The 12,293-nt window shown below is 41.5% G+C and overlaps 1 protein-coding gene across 1 annotated transcript; it reads right to left on the bottom strand.

Annotated features, from left to right (window-relative positions):
* Positions 1-10,707: 10,707 nt before the first annotated feature.
* LOC126728191 (uncharacterized) lies at positions 10,708-11,175 on the bottom strand. The gene has a single exon (XM_050434056.1). It carries the CDS (start codon positions 11,173-11,175, stop codon positions 10,708-10,710), a length of 468 nt encoding a protein of 155 aa, XP_050290013.1.
* Between the last annotated feature and the right edge of the window lie 1,118 nt (positions 11,176-12,293).

The raw sequence follows: 12,293 nt of genomic DNA, 5'->3' as shown, positions 1-12,293 counted from the left end.
CATGAACTAAATTTTCTTTATTCTAGGAAAACGATGTAATCTAATTCCGAACTATGCTTGCTTTTCTATGGTAATTTGAATTAATTCTCTTCATGTTTGTCTGATTTATTCTGAGCTTATTGCTTCTAATTAACTAGCCATTAATTCGATGATTTTGATTTTGTGATTTGCTGTCGAAAGAGGGAATTATAGAATAGATCTTGAATATTTTGGCATAGGTAAATATAGAGATCGAAAGACTTGTATGAACCTTTGTAGTATTAATATCGTTGGTCTTAATGCTTTCTTGCTTTATTAAGTTGCATACTCTTGTGTAAAATGATGAACAAGAATGTTTCCAATTGACTGTCGAAAGAGGCTTTTGGTTGAGTTTGGAGATTGCTAACAAATAGAGAAAATTAAATTCAATTAGCTAGATGAGTATAGTACAGTGAGGGATTAGACGAAATCGATTTCCTAGAAGTTTTCTTTCCATTAATTTGATTCTCAAGCAACATCTTGTTTTTCCTCTGCATATTTTCTTTAGCTTGATTTTATTTTAAATTCCAATTACAAAAAATCTTAGTGATTTCTCTAGATAAAATCAAGATTAGTAAAATTTTGGTATTTGTCAAAAGTAAGTTACCAATCTCTGAGGACGATACTCTTCTCATCACTTTACTATAAAACTACGATACTGTGCACTTGCTTTGCACCGATCAATAGACCAATGGCTTCCAGTGTATTTTTAAGCCTACAAAATAGATGAAACCCAAAGTCTTAGAATCATGATAATAGTTGAAATAAATAAATAATATGCTTAGCATGATAGTTTTGATTAAATGGTGAGTTAATACGTTATTATTATGTATATTATGTGATGTCCAATATTACAAAATGATTAATTAGGTGTCAAATGTCCAACAATGGGATGAGTTCAATAGTCCATGTCTAGTTGTAGTTCATGATTCATGTTCAACATAATAAGGTATGTCCAACAATGATAGTTCATTTCCAAAAAATATGTGTCCTATGGTAGTTCATGTCCAAATAATATGTGTCCAATGGTAGTTCATGTCCACAAAATATGTGTCCAAGGATGGTTCATGTTCAAATAATATATGTGCAACGGTGGTAAATCGATTTATTAATATGTATGTTCATTAATGAAGCACTAGTGAGATTATGTTCATTAAATAGTGAGATGATATTAAAATAACTTGCATCCAGTGGTAAAATGATAATGAATAAGATATATTTAGTAATATAAATTTGAAGATAAAATGCAATGAACTATCTTCATATTTTGCAGCTCCAGCCGTAACATCAGTGGGCTTAACATTTCAGCAGCATAGTGAAGTGAATCCTTTCATGGTGACTTCATGTTTGAAAGGGAAAAATGAGTGCAACTGGAGGGAGAGAGAGCATGTCCAGCTGTGTGCATCGGTTGGTTAAGTTTGTCCCCTTAATCATGCACTTAAATGATTTTCCCCATGTAATGCCCTTTTAGTTTTTAGTCAAACATGAGTAAGTTTGTGCCTTTTATAAGAATAGCTTTAAGTATTAGAAATGTATGTCTTCAATGAGAATGATTTTAATATGAAGTCTTTGTGCCTTTTAAGAGAAAGGCCTCAGTATTGATGTTCATATGTCTTCCATGAGAAAGGGCTTTTGTAATTTGTTCTTGGAAGAATATTTTGATATGTTTTGAAATGTGTAGAGATGGTAAGAAATATATAAATATATATATATATATATATATATATATATATATATATATATATATATATATATATTGTGAGATATGGTGTTTGTAATATGTATAGGAATTATATGTAGATACTTTGTTGGACATGGATCTTGTATATGTATACTTTGTGAGACATGAAGTTTAAAGATATATGAGAAGTATGTATGGGTATTTTGTAAAGAATGTGTTTGTAAAATATATGGAAGTGCAAGATAGATAATATGAAGGTTAAATATAGTAAATACATGAGATTATTTGTGTTATGGATTATGTTGCTTTCTAAGAAGGGAGATTTTGTATGAGAAATAAAGAATGAGATGAAGATGTGTTTTTGGGCAGCAAAAATGATGAAGGTTTAGCATAATGAAGTGTGGGAAAGATGGGTAATGGATAATGGTGTGTTGTAATATGTGTGTTGTGTTGTTATCTATGAAGAGGGATTTTGCAAGAGAGATGGGGAAGTATGAAAATGTGTATGTGGCAGCAAAATGAAGTTTCAGAATAATGGGGTGAGAGACAGATGGATCGGTCTCCCCTTAGTGTGTAGCTTGGTCCTCTTTATATAGAGCCAAGCTATGTAACTAGATCAGAACTTAGTTGAAGGAAAAAATAGCAAATAAGGAAAAGTTCTTGACAAGGTAAGTGGTTCCATTAGTGGGACTTTGTTTTTTAGCCAAAAGAAGAAAGCTAGAGGCTTTAAGGTTGATGTTATAGCTGTAACAGCTATCAATCATAGCTATCATAGCTGAATGATATCATCCAAATGACATCTTGCTTGAAGGAATAAATATTTGGCATTAAAGTCATGGTTTGGCTAAAAATGGCAAGATAATCTTCATGGGATCCTCTTGTTTCTTTGGGTATGATAGCCAGCTGCTGGGATTAGGCATTAATGGGCAAATTACATCATTTTAGGACATGTGTCAACCTGTTGAAGCTGTTTCTGTAGAAGCTATTTCTGTAGAAGCTGTTTTCTGCAAAACAGCTTCTGTTAAAGCTGTTTGCAGCTTCTACTGGAGCTGTTGTTGGTATTTTAAGCTAAGTTTCCTCTCTTGGAAAAAATTATATGTTTAGTCCATATATAATTTTGGTAAGTAGTAGACTAATTGGTTGATTTTTGATGAAGTTTTAGAGATGTCAATATGGTCTTTTTGTATTTTAATCAAATCTTGGAGAGTAAAGAGAACATTTAATGCTAGATATGAGATACTAATATATATTTAGCCATGTGCTTGGAATTGATTTATATGAAAATAATAATATAATTAATATGGAATGATATAATTATATTTTAAAACTTATATTATATGATGGACATTAATTTTTATGTAAAGAGCATGGGGAGTTTTATTATTTTAAGTGTTATGTGGTATAAGAGGCTTACTAAATGTTACCTATTGCACATTGATTCGTCAACGTTCAGGGAATTGGGGAAGACATGCCAAGCAACATGCTTACCTTTATCAACTTTGAACCACTGGATCTTTACTAAACATACTTCTTGTCCTTCCAAATCATAACTCCCAAAATTCCCCCGATGAGACTCATGAGCTTGGATCATGAGCCAAAAATGAGATGTGTTGCCATGAGCTTGAACTATGGGCCTTAATGAGATTATATCGCCATGAGTTTTGGACCATGGGCTTCGACATCATTTTTGTGAATATGGACTCTTTTGGGCTTTAAAATAGATTCTCCAAAAATCCATGATAGTGTTGACATGGTGCGAATTGCCAACGAAATAAAGCCATGTGGTGTGAAAAATTTGTCCTCAACACTCTCAAACCTTCAAGGCTTCCCAAGTTTCCAAAGTCTCCAAGTCTTTTTCTTTAAAAAATTTGAACCTTTAAGAAGTACCAGAAGCAATACACATCCTTATTCTCATAAGTTCTTATTTTCTAGGCTATTTTCTTCTCAACTAGTCTCCTCAGCCTTCCATTATTTATTTCCTTTCCTTGAAAACTTCATCAGTTTCCCTTTAACTTAACCAAATGGGTAGGTTTAACCACCTCTTAGACTCTCCCGTCGGTATGGAGGGTTTCAAGGCTAAGTACCACATTTCTCAAGGAGTAGCCCTGTGATATTATGCTCCAGACCAGATAGTCATAGATAGAAAAGAATGGGAAGTTTTCATTCCCGCTTTCATAGAAGGAGGAATGACACTTCCTATAGGTAGGGTGACTCGAGACTACCTAATCAAACACAGGTTGTGTCCCCACCAATGCGCTCCCAATCTATTTTGGGTCTTAGGTAGCGTAGATGCTCTCAATAAGCAGATGGGCTTGGGGCTCACATGGCACGACGTCGTTCACATGTACGAGTGCCATTCATTTGCCGATGCGGGTAATTACCTTAAGTTCCGGTCCAATGTTGTTAGGCATGTATCATGTCTTCCCAAGTCCAACAAGGCATGAAAGATGACTACTTGATCGCCTCTATGGAATGGCACGACGGTCTTCACTGCCTAACTCGGGAGGGAGAACCAGGTGGGGTAACCTAGATTTAGGTCCTTTTTTTCTCTGAAGCATGGGCAATAGCCCTACGGCTTCACCACTCCTTTATTTTTTTGGTATTCCGTTCACTTCTGATGGTGATTTCATTACACTGACCATAGTTTTGATCCTCGGATGTTTTTGCAGATAAAAGGCACGTTGCTCTCAAACTTAGCCTTGTTAACATCGCAAGTCTCAACAAGCTGCTGAGGTTCGAGGTATTCGTGAGTGAAGATGGTCAACTGTGAGCCGTCCACTTGATACTTGACTTCGAGCCCTTGTCCAGTTTGTTCCAAGATGTGGGCCAAGTGATAAGACCTGGTGATCCCAAACTAGCCTGCATAGATGTTTCGATCTTAGCCTGAAAAGACCTGCCACCCGTTGAGCTGCCTTTCTACCGCTTTCCTTGTGAGGTAGCAGCCTCGAAGGAAGAAACAGCCTCCTCATGCCTATCCCTGGAGGCTGAAATTGATCAGTTTTGCCTTGAAGAAGAAGGAGAGGTGCAAGAAAGGCCCGTGGAGCTTTTGGACTTTGAGGGTGAACTCGACAGATCCTCCGCAGCCCTTTCTCCCAGTCTTATAATTGCTTGGGTGGATAGCAGCTCCTTGAACCCGAGGAAAGGCCTGAAAGATATCCTCGCCTAGAGGAACAAGGGGTCATCGTCGAAGGAGGCCCCAAAGACTCAACTTCCCCCCAATCTTCCCCCTCCCCCTCTTCCTTCCCCGCTCGGCCTGCTCCCCAATCCAAACTTTCAAAAGAAGAAGAGGAAAGAGAAAGATATCGAGGAGGGGGAGATTGCCCCACCGAAAGACCCAAGTTGGAGAGCAGGGAGGCCAAGCCCTCGGCCAATGTATGCCATTCAACTTGGAACCCCAAGTTGGAATTGGATGGGGCGGCATTGCCCTGGAACGCCTCTATCAAGGAATTCTAGAGAGGCCATGCCTACCATGTGGCTGAGGCTTTGGAGCTTCCCCTCTTGCTTCCTAAGGACATGGATTCCTTGAAGAAAGTGAGGCAGCCAGAGCTTTTCCTGTCCTTGAAGAGGGATTTGGCCATGGTAAGCCCCTAGGCATATTTTACTTGTTTCTTTTCCTGCTCTTTTGTTCTGTTTCTAACATACTCCTTTATTGTTTATGTGCAGACTATCCAGGAAGTTTTCATGGCTGAGGAATGGGTCACTGACGCTCGGAATGAAGCCAAGGTTGAGGCCAACCTCTGTGTCAAGACCAACAAGGCCTTGGACACAGCTGAACAAAAGAACAAAGAGCTTGCTAGCAAGTTGGTTGTTGAGGAAAGGGCACGTCTGAGTGCCGAGGAGGGTTTGAAGAATGCTAAGGACCAGCGTAAGAAACTTCATCTTACTGAGATAAAGCTAGCCACCTAGAGACAGCTAGTCTTGGACCTTAAGGCCGAACTGCAAAAAGCCAAGGAAGCAGCTCAGGTGGCCAAGGAAGTTTCTGAGGCCGTGGAGACGGCATCCTACAAATGTGGGGTGCAGGAAATGAAGATAAGGCTAGCAGACAAGCTGGAAGAGGTGTGTAAGGATTACTGCAATAAGGTATGGCTGAGGTGCTCAACCAGGTAGGAGTCCCTGCTACCTCCAAGTGAAGGAGCGCTGAGAACATTTTTTATCCAGAGGAAATCCGAGAAGTTCCAGCGATGCTCCCTCCTCCCGTTGCTCTTCATCTCCCTCCCCCTGAATAGCTTTCCACCATCCAAGCCCCTTCTTCTAACTGAAGTCTCAACAAGGGCAAGCAAGACCAATGACTGGGGGACTGAGGCGATAAAGGGTAAGGAGGCTATGAAAGGGGGTTCTCAGCCCGAGGATAAAGGCAAGAGTAAGGACGTCCAGCCACCGACCAAGGCCCAGCACTCTAAGGATGCTCTCAAGATTAAAGATGTGGTCTCCAAGACCAAGGATGCTGAGTCCAAGTCCAAAGCTGGTGATGCCAAATCCAAGATATCTGAGCCCAAGGAGGACCCCCCCCCCCCCTCGAGTAAAGGTGTAGTCATAGGACCTTTTTACTTCATTTTTTTTTGTACCTTTTGCTCTTTTTTTTTTCTTTTTTGTGGTAGTTCACCACTGTTTATAATGTACCTTCTTTTTGATCAATGAAAAGACTTCACTTTTTATTTCATGAATTTTTCTTTTTCCCTGTAACCTAAACTCTCTGATTGATGTAGTTATTGTTTTTCCCTCTAATGAGACTTAGCACTGATAAGGTTGCTAACAGTGGTGGATGGTTGCCACCCAAACTTCAACAAAAGCTAACAGTAATGCATTATTGTTAATTTAAATAAATTAAACACATATAAATAGTAAAGAAAATGATCACATGTTTGCATTGAGCAACAGGCTGTTCACAGGGAAGGCTAATCCTCATGATGATGAGCAAAACACTTAGTAAAAAAGATCTAAGGGACCTGACATAGCCCTGGTTTTGTTCAACACTTAGGCAAATAATCAAGGATATTAACTTATCTAAGGTAGTGATCCGAGGAGTCCCACATGACTAAGGCTCTGCTTAACACTTAGTGAAACGAACTGAAGTATTAATTTACCCAAAGTATGTGGTCCGAAAGGCCAGGAATGACAAAGGTTCTGTTTAACACTTAGTGAAATGAATTGAAGCATTAATTTACCCAAAGTATGTGATTCGAGAGACCAGGCATGACTAAGGTTCTGTTTAACACTTAGTGAAATGAATTGAAGTATTAATTTACCCAAAGTATGTGGTCCGAGAGACCAGGAATGACTGAGGTTCTGTTTAACACTTAGTGAACTAAACTGAAGTATTAATTTACCCAAAGTATGTGGTCTGAGAGATCAAGCATGACTGAGGTTCTGTTTAACACTTAGTGAATTGAACTGAAGTATTAATTTACCCAAAGTATGTGGTCCGAGAGACCAGGCATAACTGAGGTTCTGTTTAACACTTAGAAAAATTGCTTAAATATCAATTTACCCAATGTATGTGGTTCAGGGAATCAGGCATGACCACAGCTCTGTTTGATACTTGGAAAAATAGCTTAAGTATCAATTTACCAAAGGTATGTGGTTCGGGGAACTAGGCATGACCAAGGTAACATGACACGCAATATCATAAACCCAAATGTGGTAAACAAAACTTTCATTAATAATAATACCTTCTTAAGTTGTTTACATTCCAGGGGTGTGGTACAACCCTTTCCTCTAGATCTTCAAGAAAATATGCACCTATTCCAGTCATGGATGTGATACGATATGGCCCTTCCCAGTTGGACCCCAACTTTTCCCATGATGGGTTCTTTGTAGTACCCAAAATCTTTCTTAACACTAAGTCTCCAGGCACCAGTGGTCTTAGCTTCACGTTGGCATCACACCCTTACTTAAGCTTATGTTGATAATAGGCCAATTGGACCATGGCATTTTCTCTTCGTTCTTCAATTAAGTCTTAGCTTTTCTCCAATAACCCATCATTGATGCTCGGAGTGAAAGAACTCGTTCTCAGTGTTGGGAATCCAGTCTCCAGGGGAATAACAGCCTCGGCTCCATAAGTCATTGAAAAGGGTGTCTCTCCTGTTGATCTGCGAGGTGTGGTATGATATGTTCAAAGGACGTGTGGCAGCTCTTCCACCCATTTTCCCTTTGCATCATCCAACCTCTTCTTGAGTCCACCCATTATGACCTTATTTACAGCCTCGGCTTATCCATTCCCCTGTGAGTAAGTCAGGGTAGAATACCTATTTGCAATTCCCAGGTCACAACAATACCTTCTAAAGGCTTTGCTATCAAAATGAAGTCCATTGTCCGAGATGAGGGTATGAGGGATCCCAAACCAAGTGACAATATTTTTCCAATCAAAAGTCTCTTGGCATCTACGTCTCTGATATTTGCCAATGGTTCAATTTCAACCCACTTGGTGAAGTAATCCGTGCCAACTAGTAAATATTTCTTATTCCCTGCTGCCTTAGGGAAAGGTCCAACAATATCCAGGCCCCATTGAGCAAAGGGCCAAGGGCTGGACAGAGGATTAAGTACCCTTCTTGATTGATGGATATTTGAGGCAAATCTTTGGCATTGGTTACATTTCTTCACATATTCTTGTGCTTCCTTCTGCATGTTCGGCCACCAATATCCTCAGATAAGAGCTCTGTGAGATAAGGATCTGCCTCTTGTGTGGCTTCCACAAATCCCTTCGTGTAACTCCTCCAAAATTAGCTTTGATGTCTCAGGGTGTATGCACAGCAAGTACGGCCCAGGGAAAGAGCGTTTATACAATTTTTGGTCATTGGACAACCAAAACCGAGGAGCCTTTCTTCGCACCTTGTCAGCTTCTGACTTATCCTCAGGCAAGATATCTTCCTTAAGGAATAGCACTATAGGGTCCATCTAGCTAGGCCCCACCCTGATCTGATGGACATGGACCATTTCCCTCTTCCCTTCAATAGGCTTGCACAAGTTTTCAACAAGGATGACCCGAGGTAAACCTTGTGCTGAGGAGGTTGCAAGAGTGGCCAGAGAGTCAGCATGTGTGTTTCCATTCCTAGGGATATGCAGCAAAATGAAAGACTCAAACCCTGATTGCAAGCGCCTAACTTGATTCAAATATTTTTGCATTCTCACGTCCCTGGCTTCTGACTCCCCCTTCACCTAGACTACGACTAGTCTTGAATCCAAGAATATCTCTACTGTCTTTTTGCCCATTTTTTGAACCATGGTCATCCCTGCCAATAGAGCCTCATACTTAGCCTCGTTGTTTGTGGTCGAGAAGCCCAGTCTTAAGGATTTCTCAATAGTGACCTTCTCAGGAGATATCAAAACTAGCCCCAGTTTAGAACCCCTTTGATTTGTTGCACCATTAACATATACCCTTCAAGATAAAGGCTCCTGCGAGGAGACCATGCTAACTAATTTTCTATCCATGCCCTATTTCCTTACCTCTTCTTCTGCTGGGGTTCTGGCGAACTCGACCACCAAATCTACCCGGACTTGACCCTTGACAGAGGTGCGGGGCATGTACTTAATGTCAAAAGCCCCTAGGATTGTACCCCATTTGGCAATCCTCTCCGTGAAGTCAGCACTCTGTAGTGATCGAAGTGGAAGTTAGGTTAAAACAACAATTGTGTGGGATTGGAAGTAGTGGGGGAGTTTACGTGTAGCATATACCATTGCTAAAATAGCCTTCTCTAATGGTAGATAACGCACTTCTGCCTCATGTAATGACTTGCTCACGTAGTAAACTAGCATCTGCACACCATCATCAACTCGAATTAGCACCAAGCTTATGGCATAAGGTGCCACAGCAATGTTGGCAAACAAGACCTCATCTACCTTAGGCTTGGACATGACAGGTGGACTAGAAAGGTACTCCTTAAGCTGCTGAAAAGCTAAGGCACACTCCTCGGTCCACTCAAATTCCTTCCATTTATTCAACAACTGGAAGAAGGGTCTGCATCTATTCGTTGACCGAGAGATAAACCGGTTCAAGGTAGCAGTCATCCCTGTTAGCTTTTGGACCTCTTTGGGATTCCGAGGTGGTTGTAGACTGTTAATTGCCTTAAATTGATCAGGATTAACCTCAATTCCATGGTGAATGACCATATAGCCTAGAAACTTGCCTGATCACCAAAAGAGCACTTGGAAGCATTAAGGCGCAACTTGTGTTTCCTCAGTATTTCAAAAATATACTCTAGGTCTCCCACGTGCTCGGACACTACTTTACTCTTCACCACCATATCATCTATGTAAACTTCAATATTCCTGCCCAATTGTGACTCGAACATCCTAGTCATCATCCTCTGATAGGTAGATCCTACATTCTTCAAACCAAAGGGCATCACCTTGTAGTGGTAATTTCCAGTAAGGGTGACGAAAGTTGTCTTCTCCTGATCACCCAAGGCCAGTGGTCTTTGGTGGTACTTTTGAAAGGCGTTTAAAAAGCTCATCCGAGGATGGCCTACAGTTGCATCTACCAGCTGGTCTATCCGAGGCATACGGAAATGATCTTTTGGACAGGCCTTATTTAAATCGATGAAGTCCACACATACTAGCCGCTTCCCATTCTTCTTTTTCACTACTACTGTATTGGCCAACCACTCAGGGTAAAACACCTCCTTAATAGCCCCAGCCTGCTTAAGCTTCATCACCTCGTCTTTGATAACATCAGAGTGGTCCTTCGATGAGCACCGCGGCGGTTGTTTTTTGGGAATGACAGATGGATTGACGTTCAAATGATGACAGATGAAGCTCGGATCCACCCCAAGAGCCTTGTAAGCACTCCATGCAAACACGTCAAGGTTCCTTCTAAGAAACTCTATCAGCTCTTCCTTCTCTTGAGGAGGTAGCCGAGCCCCGACCTGAAAAAACTTCTCTAGATCATCACCTACGGTAATTTTCTCTAAGTCCTCACATTTCGCCCCCTCAGATGTCTCTTCCATAGGTAACACCAGAGTCTTTGACTACTATAAGCTCCTTTCAGCAGAGGCCGAGGACTCCACTCCAGGCTAATGCGTTATTGCAGCGATCAAGCACTGCCTCACCACAGATTGGCTCCTAACCAGCTCCTCAATCCAGTCCTCAGATGAATATTTTACTTTCAAATGCAAAGTGGAGGAAATGGCCCCCAGGGCGTGAAGCCAAGATCTTGCCACAATGGCCTTGTACGAGGAATAGGCATCCACTAAAATGAAACTCACCTCCACCACCTCCAATCCTGCTTGTACGGGCAGTCGAATCTGGCCCTTAGGAATAACAATTTTCCCATCAAAGCTTACTAGAGGTGAATCATAAGCCATCAAGTCCTCAGGCTTCAAGCCCAGCCTGTTGTACAAATAGGGGTACATAATCTCTGCCTCACTGCCTTGATCCACCATCACCCTCTTAACATCATATCCCCCTATCCTAAGGGTGACCACTAGGGCATCATCATGCGGCTGTATGGTTCCCACCTTGTCCTCCTCAGAGAAACTCATCGCTGGTCGGTTCTCCACTCTAGCCCTCTTTGGCTCAGGTTTTGAGTCCTTGATAGGTAGTTGGGCTACAGAAATCACCCTGGAGGGGTGAGAGCTGGTTCTCCCCAGGGCCGCAAAGATGACATTAATTATGCCCAAAGGGGGTCTTAAAGAAGCGTTCCCTTGAACCCTCGACCCTGCTTGGTTTCCTTGCCCATTGGGCCGATACAAAAACTATTGTAGCCTTCCATCTCTGACCAATTGCTCCAAATGGTTCCACAGAGTTCTACTGTCCTTGTTGGTATGTCCTTGTTTCTGGTGGTATTGGCAATGAAGACTTTGGTTGCGCCTCATGGGGTCCCCTCCCATTTTGTTTGGCCATTTGAAGTATGGCTCATTCTTGATTTTCTCCAAGACTTGATGTACTGGTTCTTAGAACACCTTATTAACCATCTGAGGAGCTGTAGGCCCAAATTACCCAGCAAAATCCCTTCGGGGTCTGTTATTGTTATAGCGGTCCGACCTGAAATCCCTCCTCTTTTGAGGGATAACCTTATCCTTCCCCTTGTCTTGCTGTTGGTCCTTCTCGACCTGCTTATACTTGTCTATTTGATCCATGAACTAGCGTACGTTGGTAGCAGGTTTCCCAGTCAGAGACTTCCTCAAGCCATGCTCGGTAGGTAGGCCGATCTTGAAAGTCCTGATGGCCACGTCGTCAAAATCACCGTCTATCACATTGAACATCTCCCAGTATCTGTCCGAATACATTTTTAGGGTCTCCCCTTCTCTCATGAACAGAGACAACAAGGAATCTAGGGGCCGAGAAACCCTGTTGCACATAATAAAGTGAGATCCAAATGCCTGAGTGAGTTCCTTAAAGGAATCAATAGAACTCACTCCTATGCCATCAAACCACCTCATGGCCATGGGTCCTAAACTGGAGGAGAACACCTTGCACATCAAGGCCTCATTCTTGGAGTGCACAGTCATTCTTTCGTTGAAGTGGCTCACATGCTCCATAGGGTTTGTTTGACCATTGTACATGGTGAACGTTGGTTGAGCGAACCGCTGAGGTAGTCTCCCTCCCTTAATTCTGCGCGTGAAGGGTAATCTGGAAATTTGGTTGAGTCCTCTACTCA

The sequence above is a fragment of the Quercus robur genome, chromosome 5 (genome assembly GCF_932294415.1).
Source record: "Quercus robur chromosome 5, dhQueRobu3.1, whole genome shotgun sequence".
In the NCBI taxonomy this organism is placed as follows: Eukaryota; Viridiplantae; Streptophyta; class Magnoliopsida; order Fagales; family Fagaceae; genus Quercus; species Quercus robur.
The sequence above is the reverse complement of the archived record's forward strand: the minus strand, read 5'-3'. Positions and strand labels throughout refer to the sequence as shown.